Genomic DNA, 20696 nt, shown 5'->3' with positions numbered 1-20696 from the left:
TCGTGCTGAGGGCGTCGCCTCAAGTGCTAAGTGAGCTCACAGCATCTGGTTTCTCAGGAAGTGAGAGAGCTACACATCTGCTCCTGGGAAGCATTATTTGTCAAATAAGCCTTGTTTCTCCGCAACCATTGTAGCCCCCAGGGCCACAAGTAAAGAGGGACTTGCCTTCCCTTACCCTCCCCCAAAAGAAATTTGGAAGAGACGAGCTGAGCTGCTCCCCGCCCAGCTGCAGCAACCTCCTGCTTGGACAATACACCCTCTGTCCTCAGCCAGGAGATCCGCCTCTGGAGTTGGCTCTGCCCCTTCCCCCACTCTTCCTGGTTCCCAGCACCCAAACCCTCTACTGGAGTTCTGACCCAGTGGTCTCCAGCCAGGACAATCCCACACCTTCAAATCCTCCCCCTACAGTCCCTGCACCCCAAGGATCTGAGCACATTCAGTAACAGGCATGGGGTCACCCCAGACCATGGAAGAGGGGGTTCCACCTTCAGTGCCAAGATGGACCACCCTCTGCATAGTCAAGGTAAGAAAACCTGTGTGGAGGGAGGCCAGAGGTGTTCCTGAAATTATTTGGCCTTTATTAATATCAACCTGGCTTTCTCCTCCTCCTCTTCTCCCTCATCTCTGAAGCTCCTGCTGCTGTGAGCTGGAAATCAGGATGCCTGGCTGGCCCTTCTGAACCTTTCATTTTTGTTTCACTCCCACCAAGCTACCTCCTGCATAACTTCTTCTTCTCAGCCTTTCTCATCAGCTTCCTTCCTGCAGCTCCCTTCCCCACTATCCCCAGTTTGAGAGTAGGAATCAAGCCAGAGCTGGGAGTTGGACCACCCATCTTGTGACCCTTTTCCAATTCCTTGGAACCTTAAAGTTCCTCTCATGGGCCTGCCAGGCAGCAGCAAAACCAGCATGTGTGAGGTTCTAGCCCTTACCCCTCACCTCTCTGGGGTCCAATCAAGTTCCTCTTTGAGTCCCAGTCTCTCCATTGGTAACTTTACAGCTGAGGTAAAGGTACTGCCACAGCATCCATCCCAAGGCCCAGCCAAAGACCCTAAGGAATGCTGGGAAGAGCAAGATGTTAAAAGAGCTGGTTGAAGGCTCCAAAGACATGAACACATTTAATTATCTCATGTATCTCGATTACGTAATCAAATCTGGCCAAAATACATGGGACAACCTTCAGCCCTGCCCTTTCTCCAGAAGCCTCCAATCCCTGCCACTCTCCTCCGTATTCCCCTAACTCTTGCCTCTCCCCTCTTCCCAGTGCCTCCCTACTCGTTCCTGCCTGGCTCCCCCCACCCCCTCCTGTCCCCAGTGCCCAGTGACTCCCACTGCTCTAACCTCTGAAACTGTCTATTGAACACCAACTCAACCAAGAGCAGTAAGATCAAGGCTTCCCAGTCCCAACCATATCCACCCCTCCCAAATGCCAATTTCTGGGTGGGGGGGGACACACCGTCATCACGCACTTCTTCACAGACTCTTCTTCCCTGCTGCAAGATTGGAATCAGGTGCTCCACCCCCTGGAAATGAGAACCAGTCTTCTCAGCCTTTGCCAAAGACAAGATGAGCACAGAAGGGACCCAGCTGAGACGAGACAGGGAGGGAAAGAAGGCCTTAGAGCCAGTAGTACTGGCTGCTTTGGGCAGGCACTGGACATTGAGCCCTGGGCACTGGGTTCTCAGAATCCCAACCTCCCTTCCCCCGCCCCTTTTCATCATGGAAAATCCAGCAGGGAGGGTGGAGGGAGAAAGTTTCAGGAAGTGCTCACTGCTAAAGGACGCTGGGGAATGTAGGAATGGCAATAAGTTCAGAACTTCTAGGAAGATATCCCCTACCTTATCCCTACCCTCCACCTTCCCCTCCAGGGTGGCACGACTCGAACCTGCCCTAGGACCCATTAGCTCCATTCCATAAAGTTCCTATCCAGTACCAGGCACTGCAAAAGAAGAGAATGAAGTCAGACCATAGAAAGAACTTCCATCTCCATTTGGAAAGCCTGGACTCAAGTTAAATGTAAGGAAGACCTTCTCAGAGGTCTCCTGCAGAGTGGGAATGACGGTCCAGCTCTTTCAAAACAGGGCAATGGGCCAGGCATGGTGGCTCACGTCTGTAATCCCAGCCCTTTGGGAGGCCGAGGAGGGGGAATCGCTTGAGCTCAAGAATTGGAGACCAACCTGGGCAACAAAGCGAAACCCCATCTCCACAAAAAATTAGCTGGGCGTGGTGGCGCCCGTCTGTAGTCCGAGCTACTAGGGAGGCTGAGGTGGGAGGATCGCTTGAGCCTGGGAGGCAGAGGTTGCAGTGAGCCGAGATCGCGCCACTGCACTCCAGCCTGGGTGACAGAGACTCCGTCTCAATGAATAAACGAAGCAGGGCACTGGATGGGATGGCTGGAGCTGCTTGCTGGTGGAGATGGGGGCTTGAGCCTGATGGAGGTCCTCAGCTGTGAATCCTTTCAGAATACTAGCCCAGGAGGTCTCCTGTGAGGCAGAGGACCAGGGAAGGGTGTCCGGCGACTTGGGCCAAAAGTAACACCAGGTGTCTTCACCTGATTCAGGCGCCCGCCTGGGGTAGGGGACGCTAGCACCACCAGGGTAGGCCACGGGTGGTACTCTCAGGTCAGGCCCAACCAGGCACACTCCTGTCGGGAGGGTGAGAGGCTGAGGCTGCGCGGCAGTTCCCTGTCTCCTTGTTCCTAGTTTCTTCTGGACCTATGCCCACCGTTTCTTCTGCGTCTGTCTGGCTCGCGTGTTTCTTTTTGCCTGTGTCCCGCCGGGTCAGGCTCTCCCCGTCTCTGAGACTTTCCCGTCCCCGTGTCCTCCGCGGCCGTCTCTCTCCAACTCTCTCTCCCCCTCTCAGCCACTTCCTGTCTCCAGTATGTGCCTGGCTCGGCCCCGCTGGCCGTCTGCGCACCCTCTTTCCCCTCGGCTCTTTGTGAGTGTGGGTTCGCGGGAGAAGGTGGGGAGGAGAGGAGGCCGAGGGGCGGGGAGCGGGCGGAACGTGGGGATTGGAGCCGGGAGGGAGGAGGAGGAGGAGCGGGCGGCCACGGGCGCGGGCGCGGGGCGCGGGGCGCGGCGCGCGGCGGGGGCGGGAGGGAGCCCAGCCGAGCGCGGCCGCCCGCTCCCGCCACCGCCACCGCCGCCGCCGCCGCCGCCGCCGCCTCCGCGTCCGCGTCCGCGTCCGCTCAGCGCGGGCACGGGCGGGATGGGCTGGCCCAGGGGCTCCCCCTGCTGCTGCCCCGCCCCGCCGCGCCCCCGCCCCGCCGGGCGCCCCCCGCAGGTGAGTGGCCGCGCCGCGCTGCGCGGGTGGCGGCCTCTGCGTCACGGCCGCGCGGGCAGTGCCAGGGGCGGGCGCCAGGGGGCGCGGGGCCGCCGGAGGTCGAGGGGGCGCGGGGCGCGGCCCGGGACTGGGGCTGGGGACTCTGGCTGGCCGCATGGAGCTGGGAGCAGCTGGAGGCCAGGACAGTGACTAGGGGGCGGGGCGCGGCCGCGGTCCTACTCGATCAGGCCGCCACGCCTTCCAGCACCTGGGGCGCACGGGGCCGCGCGCCGTGCCACACACGCAGGCCCGGGACCCGGCCTGGCAGGGTGCGGGCGAACGTTTTCCTTTCCTGCTTCACATGTGGGACACTGAGGCCCTAAGCGGGCACAGACGAGGCTACTTCGACTCGCCAGCCCCGCTCTGCGACCCCCTTCCTTCTCTGCCTCCATCCTCCAGACCCTCTGGGCACACCCCCAGAGCCGCCACCCTCCCTCGCTCCTTCCCTGGGTCTTACCCCTCCTCCGCGGCGGCCGGGCTCCCAGCCTCCCTTCCAACCACAGCTATTTCCAGGAAGGGGGGTGTGGGTGGAGGGGGTTCTCCAAACAAACCCAAGACTTCGGAGAAAGAGGGGGCCCGGCTGGGGGAGAGGTTGACAGGCTCTGGAATGTTATAGGCGGGAGGAGGGTGAGGGTCCAAGTGGGTCTAGTGATGCCTTCCCAGCCCTCCTCAAGTGAGCTACTTTTCCCCTCGGGACTGGCTCATAGGGATTCCATCCCTGCCTCCCTTCTGAGGTGTGAGTGCCACAGGATGGGAGGGACTCACAGCCACAGTGGATCCTGACCACCCCACCCCTCACCGGACTCACTGCTTGGGCATCTCCTTGCTGGGTCTGGGTGGGGAGTGTGAGACCAGTGAAGGTGAGAGGATGTCTGGGGACCTGTTCCAGGTGAGGGGACTTTCAGCCCCTATGGAGGCAGCAGATCGAATCCTGTAGAGTCCTGGTCAGGGCCATGTGCCATAGAAGGTGGGACTGGACAGAAAAAAGCCACCCCCACCGCCCACCTTGTCACACTGCCTCATCTCCCCCAAGCAGGGCTGGGGGCTGGACAAGGCCAGGCCCGGTTGCCCACACTGGCCAGGGGCCTGGAATGTGCTGGGACACAGCCAGCCTGGCAGGATGGGGGTGGGTCGCAGAGCCCGTGCTCCTCTCCAGTTACAGGCTGGGGGCCCAGGCCTGCCACACAGATGCCACCTTCTGGCCAGGATATCCTGGGGACACACTTCTTGGCCTGGAAAATTGGAGCTTCAAGGGAGAGGTCTCAGGCTAGGCCCAGCCCAGTCAGGTTCTCACAAGGGTCTCAAGTGGGCACCCACAGCAGGCCTCACCCCAGAGAATGCAGGATTCTCCATCCCAGAGAACCCTTCCTGATGGGTATGAAGGAGCAGGAGGCAAATAGAAGGGATCCCGTGGGAGAAGCCAGGGCTGTAGGAGTTGCCTGAGTACTGGGACATTCAATAAATACCATGCAAATGAGAGGGGCACATTTGCACATTCTTTCAAGTGACAGCTACAGCCGGTCCCAGGGGCTGCTGTCCACAGCTTGGGGCTGAAGACTCCCAGGCCATTAACCCCTTAGCTTTTAGGGAGATTACTCCCCCTTTTCCAAGGCCCCATCCACCTCCCTCCCTTGACTCCCAGGACGGGAAGTTGGCCATGTTCCCAGGAGGGAGGCAGGAGGCCCGTGGATGGGGGTGGAGTATGTGTTGGGAGGGGGGACCTCCTGTCCAGTCCTCAGGCCCTGGGACAGCTGCTGAGGAAGGAGAGCAGACCCAGGAGAGCCATGAAGGTAGTACTCAGGCTTCGGGGTTGCAGCAGGGGGAGGGTACAGCCCTTGGGTGGAGAGACCAAGTTGCAGGGCTGGAAAGAAGGCTAGGGATCTGTGAGATCATGTCTGAAACAAAGCCAGGGAATGGGTGAGTGGGGGGCACTGTGTCAGGAGCAGAAACCTGGGGCCTTTCAGGAGAAGGGCCTCATATGCCTTAGGCTGTGGCAGGAAAATGGATTACTCCCCAAACCTGAGCAAAGCAGTCTTGTGGCTGGAACGTGGCCTTGCAAGGTGTATTGAGGGTAAAGGTGGGCGGTGCATGCTTTCCTTTTCCTACTTCATACAGAGTTAAACTGAGACAGGAAGGGGGCCCCCAGTCCCATTTTTACCTGACTCTCAGGACACACTCGGGATCCTGGGCCTGCCTGCTGGTAGTAGTTCCCAGCTCCACTCCCTCCCCAGCGGAAGTCCCTCGAGGGCTTGAGAGTTCTGGCTGGAGCCTGGCTGGGACACACTGTTCCCCACTCGCCCTTTAGCCCTGCCCTGAGACCAGAATTCTCACCCGGCCCCACTGGGGGCAGGATCTCAAGACCATGGATCCCTGCAGATCCCTGGAGAGTGTGGTGTCCCAGGTGTGGGACAACTCCAGAGTTGGGGAATGGGGGGAGCAAAAGATCACAGGCTGACACTCCCAGCAGGGTAGATCCTGGGAATCTGATCTCCTGGCCTCCCCCACATCCTCCCCCCTCCACTTCCTGGAGCAGCGACCTGCCCCCTTCCCGCCTGCACTTCCCTCCACGTCCAGGGCCGGGCTTCTCCTCACACCAGCCAGACAGCCTACCCTCCGCCCAGGGGAAGCGGCTGCCTCCGCCAGGCCGCTTCCAGGAAGCCCCGGGCCAGGCCCCAGCATTGTTCAGGCCCTGGGGCCAGCACCCCAGCCAGCAGAACACCATGAAGTCCAGCGGCCCTGTGGAGAGGCTGCTCAGAGCCCTGGGGAGGAGGGACAGCAGCCGGGCCACAAGCAGGGTAGGAGTGCCCACCAGCTGGGCAAAAGAGGGGCAGGGGTGGAGGTGTGGGCAGTGGGGGAGGGGACCTGGAATCAGGCCAGGCCCTCTTCCCAATTTCAGCTTCCTCAGCCTTCTCTCCTGGCCCAGCATCCCCTCCGGAGTGGCCAGGGCTGTAGTGTGAGGGGATGTTTGGGTTAGAGTGGGTACCGCTGTCTGTTTTGGCTCCTCTCACCTTCCCTGCTCTAGCCTGGGTCAACCCTGGGGGTCCTGACCCCCCAAACCTAAGCCCCAGGTACCTCACTGTAGGACTTTGCCACGCACTATCCAGGTATCCTAGAGCAGACTCAGAGATCATCAGGCCCCTTCCCTGGCCCGGGGAAGTTTGAGGAAAATGGGGTGGCAGGGCAGAAAAGGAGAGAGGAGAGGGAGTCAGGAGTGCTTTCGAACTGGAGGTTTGCTTTCCACTGACAGCATCCATATCTGCTGCTAATGCCTGCATGCTCCCAAGTGTCCTAGTGGGTCCCACAAAGTTGGTCCAGCCCAGAAGTGTTGCAGGGACAGTCAAAAAACCAGAGATGCTGCCCACATCCCCATCACTCCCTTTCCCAACTTCCCAGCCTTGCCCCAAAAGCAGCAGCTCAGGACAACCTGAGAGACTACTGTGATGGGTCCCCAGGATGAGGACAGCAGGAGTCTGAACTCCAGAGGAGGGGGAATATGGGTAAAACAGAGAGGTGGCAAGGAGACAAGCTGTCCCCAGACAGAGGATAGGAGGAGTGAACCCACAGTGGGAGGGGAAGGGACTGAGATAGGCCTGGGCCATAAGGGGGCATCCCAGGCTCCTGCTTCACTGCACCTCTGGATCAGGAGGGGCTGAACAGAGAATCTGGTCCACTCCTTCCTCATTCAGTGTGTGAATGAATCCCAAGTGCCAGGGGGCAGGGGGTCGGGGGAGAGCTCACAGCATCCAAAACCAGCTAAACATCTCTCCCCAGTGACAGGCCTCTGTTTCCCTCCAGCATGACCACCCCCCTTATCCAATTGCTGTCTGCTGCCTCAATGCACAATGAGTAAACATGTTGTTCTGACCGTGGGGGAGGAGGGCATGTCAGCTGTCTGGAGCGTGGGGACAGCAGGAGCTAAAGGAGCAGGACTGGCTGAGGCCACTCCTGCTGGCTCAGTCTGGTGCTGCAGGACTGACATACAACAGGTATGTCTGGAACCTCCCTGCTCACTCTGCACACAGGTCTCCATGAAGGGAGGACAAGACGGGAAGAGTCAGGGAGTACCCCTACTGCACCAGGGGGAAAGCCTGAGCATGTGGGCTTTCCACAAGGGCATCACATACCAGGGCCACGTGAGGGGCCCAAGTGATCCCCTGGGGAGGAGCTGACCCAGCAAAGGTGACGCAAGGGGTCAGATTCCATACACAGCTGAGGACAGGCCCAATGACCGCCCTGAAGCAGCTGTGGCCAAGTGCGTCCTACAAGTTTGAGGGCTTGATCTGGATGGAGGAAACCAGTGCAGTGCTAAGGCAAGGCTCCTGCCCAGTCCCAGAGATGGAGATGGGCCCACTGGGAACTCACACCTCTGTTTGTCCTTCCACCCTCAGCCTAGGAAAGCTGAGCCTCATAGTTTCCGGGAGAAGGTTTTCCGGAAGAAACCTCCAGTCTGTGCAGTATGTAAGGTGACCATCGATGGGACAGGCGTTTCGTGCAGAGGTGAGGTGCTCTGTCCTGTGACTCTGAGACCCTCCACCCAGTACCACTGTGTTGCACAACTCCAGCAGGCCAACTCACACAATCTCAAATGTAATATGCTGCTCCTGGATTAGGCACAATGGCACCTAAGAGGCGGCTGCCTCCCCCTTCAGATGGCCCTGGCTCCCCATTGACAGACACCCCCCACAACCCAGGAGACCCAGTATTCTCCACCATCTTCCCATCCTGACTTGTGACTGTAGTCTTCCTTCCCTCCCTTCCTCCTCACCTCCACCCACCCTGGAACGTTACCCCTGGCCTACGCAATAGTACCCCACTGCCACACTCTTCCCTCAAAACCTAGCCCTGCTCCTCCGCCCTAGCCAGCCCAGTCCAGCTGGGATCCTGGAAGTCCCAGGATCTGGTTCCAGGGTCTGGGAGATGAGGGAAGGCCATTCCTTCCACTGTCCCACAGGCCCCTGCTAACCCCTCTCCTCCCCCTACCTCCCCTAGTCTGCAAGGTGGCGACGCACAGAAAATGTGAAGCAAAGGTGGGTATCTGATTCTACCTGATAGGGGGAGAGGGTCTGGAGTCCCTTCCTCCTCCCAAACAGGCTTCTCCAACCACACTGGCATCAACCCTCCACCTCCACCCCTCTCACCATTGGGGAACCCCTCCTGGGTGGGAGGGGTGCTGACTGGGCCCTTTAAGAACCACCCTACTCCGCCTTCTGGAGGGCTGGCCGGCCCAGGCGGGTGGACAGCGAGACAGCGTTTGTCTTGGTGCTGTGCCCAGGCTGCAGCTGGCGAGAGGATGGGGGTGGGGAAGAGGAGGAGAATGAGGAGGAGGAAGGGTGGGGTGGGTGGGGGGTGGGGGAGCAGGATTTCAGAGACTGGGCAGCCGGATGGGCTGTGCCTTCCCTCTGGGGAAGGGTCCTCAAAATGCCTGGGCGGGCCTTGTCCTGGGCCCTGGAAAAACTGGGCCTTTCCAGAAATAAGCTGTAGATAGCACCCACTGTCCACTGGGCACCCAAGACAGCCCTATCTCTGAGGAGGTTCCCTGGTCTTCCTGCAGGGCAGGGAAGGAGGGTCCCAGGGCCCTGGAGCTGGCTTGGGGGAGCTGTGTGCCCAGGGGCGGGGTCTCCCGGTGAAAGAGGCCAGTGTCCGTCCCTGGCCATGGCCTGCCTGTGTGCTCTATATATAACTCCTGCCCTGCAGCTGGATGAATGGGGGTCTGTGTGGGCTGGGGGCTGAGCGCCAAGAGCAACAAGTGGGGGGGCCTGGGGGGGTGGGGGACCAAGAGGCCAGAGGGGAGGTGCCCTTAAATAGCACAACCTCAGCTGGAGCCTGTGCCCATCCGCTGAAGGCCCCTCCACCTTCCTCCTGAAGCTGAGGGGCTACCCCATCCTCAAGCCCAGGAGAGCCCTTCACCAGGAGCTCAGTTCCTTACTCGGTCCCCTTCCAGGTGACTTCAGCCTGTCAGGCCTTGCCTCCCGCGGAGTTGGTGAGTGCGCTCTGGGATGGGGTGGGGAAGGCAAGGAACCTGGCCATGGTGTCCAGAGGTCTGGTGGCTCCAGAGAGGGCCCCCAGGAGATGACCTTGAATGTAGTGCTGTGGGTATTGCTCATCCTACAAGGAAAGAAAAAACTGTCTAAGTCCTCTGCTGATCTTGTGCCCTTGGGCCTGCTGGGGATAGAACTCCTCTCCCCTTGTCCAGTACAGCCTTCATCAGGACACTGACATTCCCTTCCACTGTTCCCAGGCCCACAGTGGTCCTTGCCCCTGCTGTAACCACTCCCTTTTCCTCCCCCATCTCCCTCTAGCGGCGAAACACGGCCCCAGTCAGGCGCATAGAGCACCTGGTAAGGTGATGCTGGAGGAGGAGGGGAAGCAGGTAGCTTTGGGAGTAAGGATCTAGATTTCCTGAAGACAAAAGTGTATGGCTCTGGAGTGGGCAGTCTAGAGTAGGGGGCACCCAAAGAGATGTCCAGACACTGTCTGTTATCCACCAGGGATCCACCAAATCTCTGAACCACTCAAAGCAGCGAAGCACTCTGCCCAGGTAAGTGAGGGTGCTGGGGTGGTCCCACGTGACCCCCTTTCCGCCGGCCCCACACCTCAGCCCAGGGCGCTGCCCCTCAACAAAGCTCCCCGGGACAGCCCCCCACCCCCAAAGCGGTATTCTCCCTCCGGACCGACCCACCCACCCTCAGGACCCACCAGGCTTCACCTGCTGCCCAACAGACAGCCTTCCCATCACACTAGCCACCTCCGGGTGCCCTGCCCCTGCGTTCATGCGTAGGCTCCCCCTCCCCAGGAGCTTCAGCCTGGATCCGCTCATGGAGCGGCGCTGGGACTTAGACCTCACCTACGTGACGGAGCGCATCTTGGCCGCCGCCTTCCCCGCGCGGCCCGATGAACAGCGGCACCGGGGCCACCTGCGCGAGCTGGCCCACGTGCTGCAATCCAAGCACCGGGACAAGTACCTGGTGAGGGGCGGGGCCATCAGGAGTCAGCCAATGAGAGGGGCGTGGGGTCCAGATGGGCGAGGCTAATCACTGACGTCACCAGTGGAAGCGAGGCCGCCAGTGGGCGGGACCAGAGGAGTGGGGGTGGGGTGGGGTGGGGTGGGGTGGGGGTGGGGTGGGGTGGGGTGGGGCGGGGGGTAGGGGCGGGGCGGGGCGGGGGCGGGGGCGGGGGTGGGGGCGGGGTCGGGGGCGGGGCGGGGCGGGGGCGGGGCGGGGGGGCGGGACCCGCAGTGGCGCCTGGAGCGGAGCGGAGTATCCAGGAGCGCTGGCGACTTGGCTGTGACTGGCTAGGCCGGGCCTTAACTACCTTCTTATTTTCTTTCTTTCTTTACTTTTTTTTTTTTTTTTGAGACGGGTCTCACTTTGTTGCCCAGGAGGTGATCCGCCCGCCTCGGTCTTCCAAAGTGCTGGGGTTACAGGCGTGAGCCACTGCGCCAGGCCTGCACTTTGTTTTAGAGGAAGATTCTTTTTTTTTGTTTTTTTTTTTTGTTTTTTTTTTATTGTTGTTGTTGTTTTGAGGCAGAGTCTGCACTCTGTTGCCCAGGCTGGAGTGCAGTGGCGCGATCTCGGCTCACTGCAAGCTCCGCCTCCCGGGTTTGCGCCATTCTCCTGCCTCAGCCTCCCGAGTAGCTGGGACTACAGGCACCCGCCACTGCGCCCGGCTAATTTTTTGTATTTTAGTAGAGACGGGGTTTCACCGTGTTAGCCAGGATGGTCTCGATCTCCTGACCTCGTGATCCGCCCGCCTCGGCCTCCCAAAGTGCAGGGATTACAGGCGTGAGCCACCGCGCCCGGCCTAGAGGAAGATTCTTAACTTAGGATCCACCTCCACCTCGTGCCTCATTGCCGGAGGTCCCTTCTGTCTAAAGCCCTCCCCCTTTATTTCAGCTCTTCAACCTTTCAGAGAAAAGGCATGATCTGAGCCGCTTAAACCCCAAGGTATGAAGGAAATGGCCTGCCCAGTCATTAAACCAAGCCACCCTACCCCAGAAGCCCCCAGCTTCCTCGTTATTAATAGTAGCGATTGGCATCTACTTCACTCTTAAGCACCTTCCCCCTCTCGCATGACATATTACTGGAGACACCCCAAAACGTGATGCAGCAGGTATCAGCCCATTGTATAGATAAGGAAAGTGCTGAGGTTATCATGGAGAACCAGCAGATCCCCAGCCTTGCCCCCAGACCCGTATGCCCTGTCCCCTTTCCACACCGCCTGTGTCTCTCTGTTGGTGGGCCCCAGCCCCAGTTGCACCCCTGCACTCTCCCCAGGTTCAAGACTTCGGCTGGCCTGAGCTGCATGCTCCACCCCTGGACAAGCTGTGCTCCATCTGCAAAGCCATGGAGACATGGCTCAGTGCTGACCCACAGCACGTGGTCGTACTATACTGCAAGGTGGGCCAGGACCTCGGGTTCCCTGGTGCCTGGAGGCTCCAGGTCAGCCTGGAGCCCCCAGACCCTCATCCCTGTCTCTGTCTCTCAGGGAAGCAAGGGCAAGCTCGGGGTCATCGTTTCTGCCTACATGCACTACAGCAAGATCTCTGCAGGGTGAGGCTCCCAGCACCGGAGTAGCCCCTTCCCCAGTGGCCCTTTCTCCAGCTGGCCCCTTAGGAACCATCTCCCCTGGAGCCCACCTCTTCATTGAGAGTCCTTTGCTGTCAAGTTAGCATTTCCACCTCCCTTTTATCACTAGTACAGCAACACAGTCTGCAGCAGATGGTCTGTAAAGTTTCCTAGGGCAGCCACAAACGGGGTGGTGTAAAACAGTGGAAATGGGCCAGGTGCCGTGGCTCACACCTGTAATCCCAGCACTTTGGAAGGCCGAGGTGGGCGGATCACCTGAGGTCAGGAGTTTGAGACCAGCCTGGCCAACATGATGAAACCCTGTCTCTACTAAAAATATAAAAATTAGCAGGGCGTGGTGGTGGGTGCCTGTAATCCCAGCTACTCAGGAGGCTGAGGCAGGAGAATCGTTTGAACACGGGAGGCGGAGGTTGCAGTGAGACCACATGGTGCCACTGGACTCCAACCTGGGCAACAGCGAGACTCCATCTCAAAAACAAAGCAAAACAAAACAAAAACCGGTGGAAATATACTGTCTCACAGTTCTGGAGGCCAGAAGCCCCAAATCAAGCTGTCGGCAGGCCCTTGCTTCCTCTGAGACTTGAGATGGAATCCTTCCTTGTCTCATTCTACCTTCTGGTGGTGGCCAGCAAGCCTTGGCGTTCCTCGGTTTGCAAACACATCACTGTAATCTCTGCCTCTGTCATCACATGATGTTCTCCCTGTGCATCTCTGTCTGTGTCTCTTCCTCTCTTCTTATAAGGACACCAATCATATTGGATTCAGGGTCCACCCTCCTTCAGTATGAGCTCATCTTAACTAATTATGTCTGCAATGGCCCTATTTCCAAATAAGGTCACATTCTGAGGTACATGTCTTTTGGGGGGATATAATTCAACTCATGAGATGGTTTTGTTGCCCCGTTTTACAGATGAAAAAACTAAAGTTCAGGGAATAATTGCCTGGGGCCCAAAAACTAGTAAAGTGACTGTACATGGTGCTTCTCATTCTCATTACCACCACTCTGGGCTTCCTCTAGACTCAGGGGATCATATCTCTCCTCCCTCCCCTGGGGCTCAGGGATGGGAGGCCAGGATGAAGACTAGTCCCTAATCCTCAACACTGGCCTTGCTGTCCCCAGGGCTGACCAGGCACTGGCTACTCTTACCATGCGGAAATTCTGCGAGGACAAGGTGGCCACAGAACTGCAGCCCTCCCAGCGTCGGTGAGCAGCCTGGGTGGGGATGGGCCAGAGGAGCAGCTCCCTTCATGGCTACCAAGGCCAAGAATCTCGTATCCATGCAGCACACCTTCACTGAGTGTGCCAGGGGCTGTGCCAGGTGCTGAGAATTCAAAGTGGACAAAGCCCCCGCTCTCATGGAGCTTTCATGCTAGTAGGATGGAAGGCAGTAGACCTGGGAATAAATAGACAAGGAGGTCCATCATAAAGAGAACCTTAAGGACAGTCGGGGCCTGCCACTATAAAGTGAAGCAGAGCTCTGGGGAAAGAGCTTTGAGGCAGAGGGGAGCAAGAAGGATTGAGATTAGATGCAAGGAAGAACTTTCTGGTGACCTGGTAGACGGGAAGGAAGTGCTGAGGAGAAGAGCCAGCTTTCTAAGGGTGGATGGTTGAAATGATACAAGGTGACCTCCAGAGGAAAAGGCTTATGTTCTCCTCGACACGCCCTCTGCCAGATACATCAGCTACTTCAGTGGGCTGCTGTCCGGCTCCATCAGAATGAACAGCAGCCCTCTCTTCCTGCACTATGTGCTCGTCCCCACGCTGCCAGCCTTTGAACCCGGCACAGGTGAGTCTGCCTGAGATGTGCTCCCTAGGGAGAGCCACCTTCAGGCCCCTCCACTCAGCACCCCTCCGCACCTTCTCCTCTGCCCCTCCAGGCTTCCAGCCCTTCCTTAAAATCTACCAGTCCATGCAGCTCGTCTACACGTCTGGAGTCTAGTGAGTGCTCTATTCCCAGGCCCCTGACACTTCATGGCCAGGGCCCCGCTTGCTCCCTGCATTCCTGCTTCTCCAGCCTCCCCAGACACCTGGGCAGGGCTCAGACTCTGGTCTCCTGGCTCCCCCTGACTGCACAGCTGCCTGTGCACACAGGAGCTCTGGTTCATCTCTGCCTTCTCCTCTCTCCCCACAGTCACATTGCAGGCCCTGGTCCCCAGCAGCTTTGCATCAGCCTGGAGCCAGCCCTCCTCCTCAAAGGCGATGTCATGGTGAGGGGGTCCTGGCAACAAGGAGAATCCCGGAGATGGGGCAGGGGTTGGTGGTATAGCCACACAGTCACCAATTTGAGACAGATTGGAGGGCGAGTAGGGAGATCACCTTGAGATCGAGGCAGGGCAGAAGCTGTGGCTAGGCAGTCCCCAGGGTGGAAGCACAGAAGAGGACTTGAGGCCTGATTCCCAGCCTCCTGCCTTTCCCCCAGGTAACATGCTATCACAAGGGTGGCCGGGGCACAGACCGGACCCTGGTGTTCCGAGTCCAGTTTCACACCTGCACCATCCACGGACCACAGCTTACTTTCCCCAAGGACCAGCTGGACGAGGCCTGGACTGGTGAGTCTGAGACAAGTGGCCTGGGGCTGGAGCCCAGGTGGCAGGCAGGCAGGTGGCAGGCAGGCAGGTGGCAGGCAGGCAGGAGAGTGTGGTATGGGCCAGGGGCCTGGCTCTTCACTGTCTACTCCCCATAGATGAGAGGTTCCCCTTTCAAGCCTCCGTGGAGTTTGTCTTCTCCTCCAGCCCCGAGAAGATCAAAGGTAAGAGCAGGGACATGGGCTGGGGACTGACGGCTGCCTCTACCCTGCTCCCCAACACCCAAGTGGCCTTCCACAGGCAGCACTCCACGGAATGACCCCTCGGTCTCTGTCGACTACAACACCACTGAGCCGGCTGTGCGCTGGGACTCCTATGAGAACTTCAACCAGCACCACGAGGACAGTGTGGATGGTGCGCAGGGCAGCCTGCAGGGTGGGAGGTACAGGGTTGTGGCAGGGCCCTGGAGGGGCCGTGGCCAGGGAGAAGAACACTCCCTCCTCCCCAGGCAGAGCCCACTCTCGAGAGACACCCCCGGCCCGATGGCTATCTCCAGTGCCATCCCCTCTCATGAACTCTCTCTCTCCCTCCCTATTCCCTGCTTGCCCTCCCTCCCTGATCCTCTTCCCCACTCAGGCTCCCTGACCCACACCCGGGGTCCCCTGGATGGCAGTCCTTATGCCCAGGTGCAGCGGCCCCCCCGGCAGACCCCCCCGGCACCCTCTCCAGAGCCTCCACCACCCCCCATGCTCTCTGTCAGCAGCGACTCGGGCCATTCCTCCACGCTGACCACAGAGCCGGCTGCTGAGTCCCCTGGCCGGCCGCCCCCTACGGCTGCTGAACGGCAGGAGTTGGATCGCCTCCTAGGAGGCTGCGGAGTGGCCAGTGGGGGCCGGGGGGCTGGGCGAGAGACGGCCATCCTAGATGACGAAGAGCAGCCCACTGTGGGCGGAGGCCCCCACCTCGGAGTGTATCCAGGCCACAGGCCTGGCCTCAGCCGCCACTGCTCCTGCCGCCAGGGCTACCGGGAGTCCTGCGGGGTCCCCAATGGGGGCTACTACCGGCCAGAGGGAACCCTGGAGAGGAGGCGACTGGCCTATGGGGGCTATGAGGGATCCCCCCAGGGCTACGCTGAGGCCTCGATGGAGAAGAGGCGCCTCTGCCGATCGCTGTCAGAGGGGCCATACCCCTGCCCACCTGAGATGGGGAAATCAGCCACTGGGGACTTTGGCTATCGCGCCCCAGGCTACCGGGAGGTGGTCATCCTGGAGGACCCTGGGCTGCCTGCCCTATACCCATGCCCAGCCTGCGAGGAGAAGCTGGCGCTGCCTACAGCAGCCTTGTATGGACTGCGGCTGGAGAGGGAGGCTGGAGAAGGGTGGGCAACTGAGGCTGGCAAGCCTCTCCTGCACTCAGTGCGGCCTGGGCACCCGCTGCCTCTGCTCTTGCCTGCCTGTGGGCATCACCATGCCCCGATGCCTGACTACAGCTGCCTGAAGTCACCCAAGGCAGGCGAGGAAGGGCACGAGGGCTGCTCCTACACTATGTGCCCCGAAGGCAGGTATGGGCATCCAGGGTACCCTGCCCTGGTGACATACAGCTATGGAGGAGCAGTTCCCAGTTACTGCCCAGCATATGGCCGCGTGCCTCATAGCTGTGGCTCTCCAGGAGAGGGCAGAGGGTATCCCAGCCCTGGTGCCCACTCCCCACGGGCTGGCTCCATTTCCCCGGGCAGCCCGCCCTATCCACAATCTAGGAAGCTGAGCTACGAGATCCCTACGGAGGAGGGAGGGAACAGGTACCCATTGCCTGGGCACCTGGCCTCAGCAGGACCCTTGGCATCTGCAGGTGAGGGGCACCAGAGTGCGGAATGCCCAGGGCAGAGGAGGTTCTGGAAGATGGTGGGAAAGTCAAGGAGGAACAGGGTGAGAAACAACTAAGCCAGACAGAAGAGCCCCATCCTGCTCACAGCCCACCTCTCCACTGCAGAGTCGCTGGAGCCGGTGTCCTGGAGGGAGGGCCCCAGTGGGCACAGCACACTGCCTCGGTCTCCCCGAGATGCCCCAGGCAGTGCTTCGTCAGAGTTGTCTGGTCCCTCCACGCCCCTGCATACCAGCAGCCCAGTCCAGGGCAAGGAAAGGTATGCAGAGGGGCCGGGGACACTTGAGTGCTTTCTTGTCCAAGCAGTTGATGAAGGCAGGTGGGGTGGGAGCAGCCACAGTGGGGGCTCTGCTGACCACCTGCCCTTCCACCCTACAGCACCCGGCGACAGGACACCAGGTCCCCCACCTCAGCGCCCACTCAGAGACTGAGTCCTGGCGAGGCCTTGCCCCCTGTTTCCCAGGCAGGCACCGGAAAGGCCCCTGAGCTGCCTTCGGGAAGTGGGCCTGAGCCTCCGGCCCCTAGCCCCGTCTCTCCGACCTTTCCTCCCAGCTCGCCCAGTGACTGGCCTCAGGAAAGGAGTCCAGGGGGCCTCTCAGACGGCGCCAGTCCTCGGAGCCCTGTGCCTACCACACTTCCTGGCCTCCGCCACGCCCCCTGGCAAGGCCCTCGAGGCCCCCCAGACAGCCCAGATGGGTCTCCCCTCACTCCTGTGCCTTCCCAGATGCCCTGGCTTGTAGCCAGCCCAGAGCCGCCTCAGAGCTCACCCACACCTGCTTTCCCCCTGGCTGCCTCCTATGACACCAATGGCCTTACCCAGCCCCCACTTCCTGAGAAACGCCACCTGCCCGGGCCGGGGCAACAGCCAGGACCCTGGGGCCCAGAGCGGGCATCATCGCCAGCCAGAGGCATCAGTCACCATGTCACCTTCGCACCTCTGCTCTCGGATAATGTCCCCCAACCCCCAGGTATAAAGGCCTTGAGGGGGTTGGGGCCACCTTGAAAGAACCCTTTTTCCTGGGATATAGCATGGATGGGGACCCGGGTACCCTGCGGTCTGAACCTACTCCCTCCCTGTCCTAGAGCCTCCTACACAAGAGAGCCAAAGCAATGTCAAGTTTGTCCAGGATACATCCAAGTTCTGGTACAAGCCACACCTGTCCCGTGACCAAGGTGAGAAGCCAGCCTGCCCCCACCCCACTCCATCCCACCCTCCCGGGTGTCTGTCTTGGTTTTAAGTCCCATCCTGTTGAAGCTCTGGGCTCCTCCTGTCTCAGCTGTGTTTACTCTTGGCTGAGCGTTTGCCAGCAGGTGATTCTGGGCTTTGGGCCAAGGCAGTGAGATCCAACATGGTCAAAGCCCCTGTGAATCCTAGAGCCCTGTCCTCAGACTCCTACCACCACCACAGCTGCCAGGCCAAAAGAGACCCATGGAGCTTGTCGGCGGAGGAGGGGGGCTGCATGGGGCTCAGTCCACCCCTGTGAAAACTTCTCCTTCCCGCTGCCCGCTACCCCTCACCCTGCAGCCATTGCCCTGCTGAAGGACAAGGACCCTGGGGCCTTCCTGATCAGGGACAGTCATTCATTCCAAGGAGCTTATGGGCTGGCCCTCAAGGTGGCCACACCGCCACCCAGTGCCCAGCCCTGGAAAGGTACAGAACGCCCAAACCTGAGTGGGGTGGGGACGAAGTTGGGGGGTGGTGCCAGAGGCAAGGTAACAGGGCGGGTGGGGGTGATGTGCTGGCCATGCCGCTGTGGAGGGGAAAGGCAGGAAAAGACCTCAGCTACTTGGGAAAGAATCCCATTAGGGAAGAAGCTGGAGCCTGGAATCCTAAAGCCACAATCTTCCCCTCTCTTCCTCTCAGGGGACCCCTTGGAACAGCTGGTCCGCCATTTCCTCATTGAGACTGGGCCCAAAGGGGTGAAGATCAAGGGCTGCCCCAGTGAGCCCTACTTTGGTGAGAAGCAGGAGCTTGGGGAAGGCTACGTTGGGTCGGTTTAGGGAGACGCCAAGGGATCTCAGGAGGGTGGAAGGGAAAGGCGGAGCACCCTGGGCACCTCAGGACTTTCCCACCTCCTCGTCCACAGGCAGCCTGTCCGCCTTGGTCTCCCAGCACTCCATCTCCCCCATCTCCCTGCCCTGCTGTCTGCACATTCCCAGCAAAGGTGGGTGTCTGGTCATCTGTCCTCCCCACCTCTCCCCTCCCCCTGCAGCCAAAGCAGGATCCAGAGGTCTTAGCTCCCCACCTTCCCTTGGGGAGACAGAAGGAGTGCTCCAGCTTGGGGAACGCTCTGCCTTCTGAGCTGCTTTGTCGGTTCTCATTGCCCTCAGATCCTCTGGAAGAGACCCCAGAGGCTCCAGTGCCCACCAACATGAGCACAGCAGCAGACCTCCTGCGTCAGGGTGCTGGTAGAGACTTCCCCTCCGCTCCCCTCCCTCTCCCTGGGCACCAAGGGGGCATTGTGGATACAGGGCATGGGGCACTGAAAGGCCTTGAGGTGGGTGAGCCCTGGCCAACCCATGAGGGCAGGGGAGCCCCATCCTGTTGGGGATGAGGAATTGGGTCCTCAGCCTAGGGTCTCAAAGTCTCATGAACAAGAAAGAGGATCATGAGGTGGTAGCAGGGAGAAACTTGTTAGAATGTAGATTCTCAGGCTTTTCTGCCTCGCTTCTGACTGTAGTTCCGGTAAAGTCGTGGAATCTGCCTTTTTAACAAGTCACCTATGTGATTGTAAAGCATGTGACAGCAGTAGCTGGGGAATGTGCAAGAGCTGATGGGGGTGGCTAGAGGATGGGCACTCCCTCTGTGACCCACTCCCTGCCCCCATAGCCTGCAGCGTGCTCTACTTGACCTCAGTGGAGACAGAGTCACTGACAGGCCCCCAAGCCGTGGCCCGGGCCAGCTCTGCAGCTCTGAGCTGCAGCCCCCGCCCAACACCAGCAGTTGTCCACTTCAAGGTGTCCGCCCAGGGCATTACACTGACCGACAACCAAAGGAAGTATGTGTACTCAGCCCTGTGAAACCCCATGCTTAAGGCCCCTAGGGGTCCCCGTTTTTGAGTGTGACTTTCCCCACCCTCCTCCTTGCAGGCTATTCTTTCGCCGCCATTATCCAGTGAACAGCATCACCTTCTCCAGCACTGACCCTCAAGACCGGAGGTGACCCTCCCTCCAAACCCTTTGCCTCAAACCCCCATGGTCCCACCAGGTCCCAGTCCCAGCCCCAGCTCCCAGCCCCAGCCCCAGCTCCCACCCCAGCCCAAGCCCCAGCCCCAGCCCCAGCCCCAAGCCCCCAGCCCCCCAGCCCCAGCCCCCAGCTCCCAGCCCCAGACCCCAGCCCCCCAGCCCCAGCCCCCAGCCCCCCAGCCCCAGCCCCAGCTCCCAGCCCCAGCCCCAGCCCCCCTTCAGCAGCTGTCCCCTGGAAGTGTGCATCTTCACACTTCTTCTCCTTCTGCAGATGGACCAACCCAGACGGGACCACCTCCAAGTAAGCCCCGCGAATTCAGCCTCTTCCCTCCAAGGGACCAGGGTGCTGCCGTCCTCTCGACGCTGGCATTTGATTCATCTCACCAAGGCCAGCTACATTTCCTTGTGGAAGGAATGCTAAGCCCCCTCCCCACCCTTTGTCCCCCTAGGATCTTTGGTTTCGTGGCCAAGAAGCCGGGAAGCCCCTGGGAGAATGTGTGTCACCTCTTTGCAGAGCTTGACCCAGATCAGCCTGCTGGCGCCATTGTCACCTTCATCACCAAAGTTCTACTGGGCCAGAGAAAATGAAGGAAGGCCACAAGCTGAGAGCCCACATCAACACTGCACCCCTCCCAGCACCCCACAGCCCTCACTTCCCCTGGCCTGGACCCAGGAGACCCAAGAGAAAGCACCCTCCCTTAGGAATGAGGAGTGGGCATCAGGCCTGGGACACTGCTCTCCTTCCCCACCCCCAGCTGGCTAAGTTAAGTGGATGGGCCCATGAGATGACCTTGCATGTGAGCAGATGGCAGAGATGGGTGTGTGAGGGGTGAGGAGGCATCAGCAGTTGAGCCCCAAAGGAGATCAGGCAGCCCCACCTGCAGGAGAACGTCAGCCCTCCAGGGGATCGGCCCCTGCCAGTTCCACCCACCTGCAGGTCCCAGCATGGCAGGGATGGGAGAGGGGTGGGGAGCAAGTCACTGCCTCCTCTGAGCAGAGATTCAGAGTAGGATCACATGAATAGGGGAAAAAAAGAGAGTCTATTTTTGTCTAATAATAAAGAAATAAAGAATTTCTATAAACTTTAGTCAAAGTTGGAGTCAACCCTTATTCACAGGAGGGTCAAAGCCTCATCTCCCAGGGGACGTATCTGTGCTTCCTGGGGGCATCCCAGGGCCCAGGCCTACAGCCAGGCCCATA

At 59.8% G+C, this 20696-nt stretch overlaps 1 protein-coding gene and 1 long non-coding RNA gene across 13 annotated transcripts; one reads left to right on the top strand and one right to left on the bottom strand.

Moving 5' to 3' along the window:
* The first annotated feature begins 323 nt into the window (after positions 1-323).
* On the top strand, positions 324-20583 carry LOC105474293 (tensin 2). 11 transcript variants are annotated; one of them, XM_011728860.2, is made up of 30 exons: positions 6037-6113; positions 7114-7304; positions 7707-7815; positions 8308-8345; positions 9260-9298; positions 9618-9656; positions 9807-9856; positions 10112-10283; positions 11211-11261; positions 11592-11714; positions 11803-11867; positions 13024-13107; positions 13578-13690; positions 13782-13842; positions 14036-14111; positions 14324-14453; positions 14588-14653; positions 14730-14843; positions 15066-16277; positions 16419-16569; positions 16689-17278; positions 17394-17483; positions 17836-17961; positions 18175-18267; positions 18398-18475; positions 18642-18719; positions 19141-19309; positions 19401-19469; positions 19768-19797; positions 19946-20583. In XM_011728860.2, exons 2-30 carry the CDS (start codon positions 7161-7163, stop codon positions 20082-20084), a joined length of 4299 nt encoding a protein of 1432 aa, XP_011727162.1. In that variant the 5' UTR covers positions 6037-6113; positions 7114-7160; the 3' UTR covers positions 20085-20583. The 11 variants fall into 11 exon arrangements, with proteins under 11 accessions (XP_011727163.1, XP_070927776.1, XP_011727164.1 ...); XM_011728861.3 differs by lacking the exons at positions 6037-6113; positions 7114-7304 and adding an exon at positions 324-523; XM_011728862.3 differs by lacking the exons at positions 6037-6113; positions 7114-7304 and adding an exon at positions 2866-2934.
* On the bottom strand, positions 518-2860 carry LOC105474292 (uncharacterized). Of its 2 annotated transcripts, none has more exons than XR_982742.3 (4): positions 2722-2860; positions 1836-1936; positions 1454-1520; positions 518-1058 (listed from the first exon to the last, which is right to left on the bottom strand). It is a non-coding gene; the product is annotated as an uncharacterized lncRNA (long non-coding RNA). The 2 variants fall into 2 exon arrangements; XR_011609148.1 differs by lacking the exon at positions 2722-2860 and adding an exon at positions 2549-2685.
* Positions 20584-20696: the final 113 nt, after the last annotated feature.

Source organism: Macaca nemestrina, chromosome 10, assembly GCF_043159975.1.
Source record: "Macaca nemestrina isolate mMacNem1 chromosome 10, mMacNem.hap1, whole genome shotgun sequence".
In the NCBI taxonomy this organism is placed as follows: Eukaryota; Metazoa; Chordata; class Mammalia; order Primates; family Cercopithecidae; genus Macaca; species Macaca nemestrina.
This window is presented reverse-complemented; position numbering and strand designations above follow the sequence as displayed.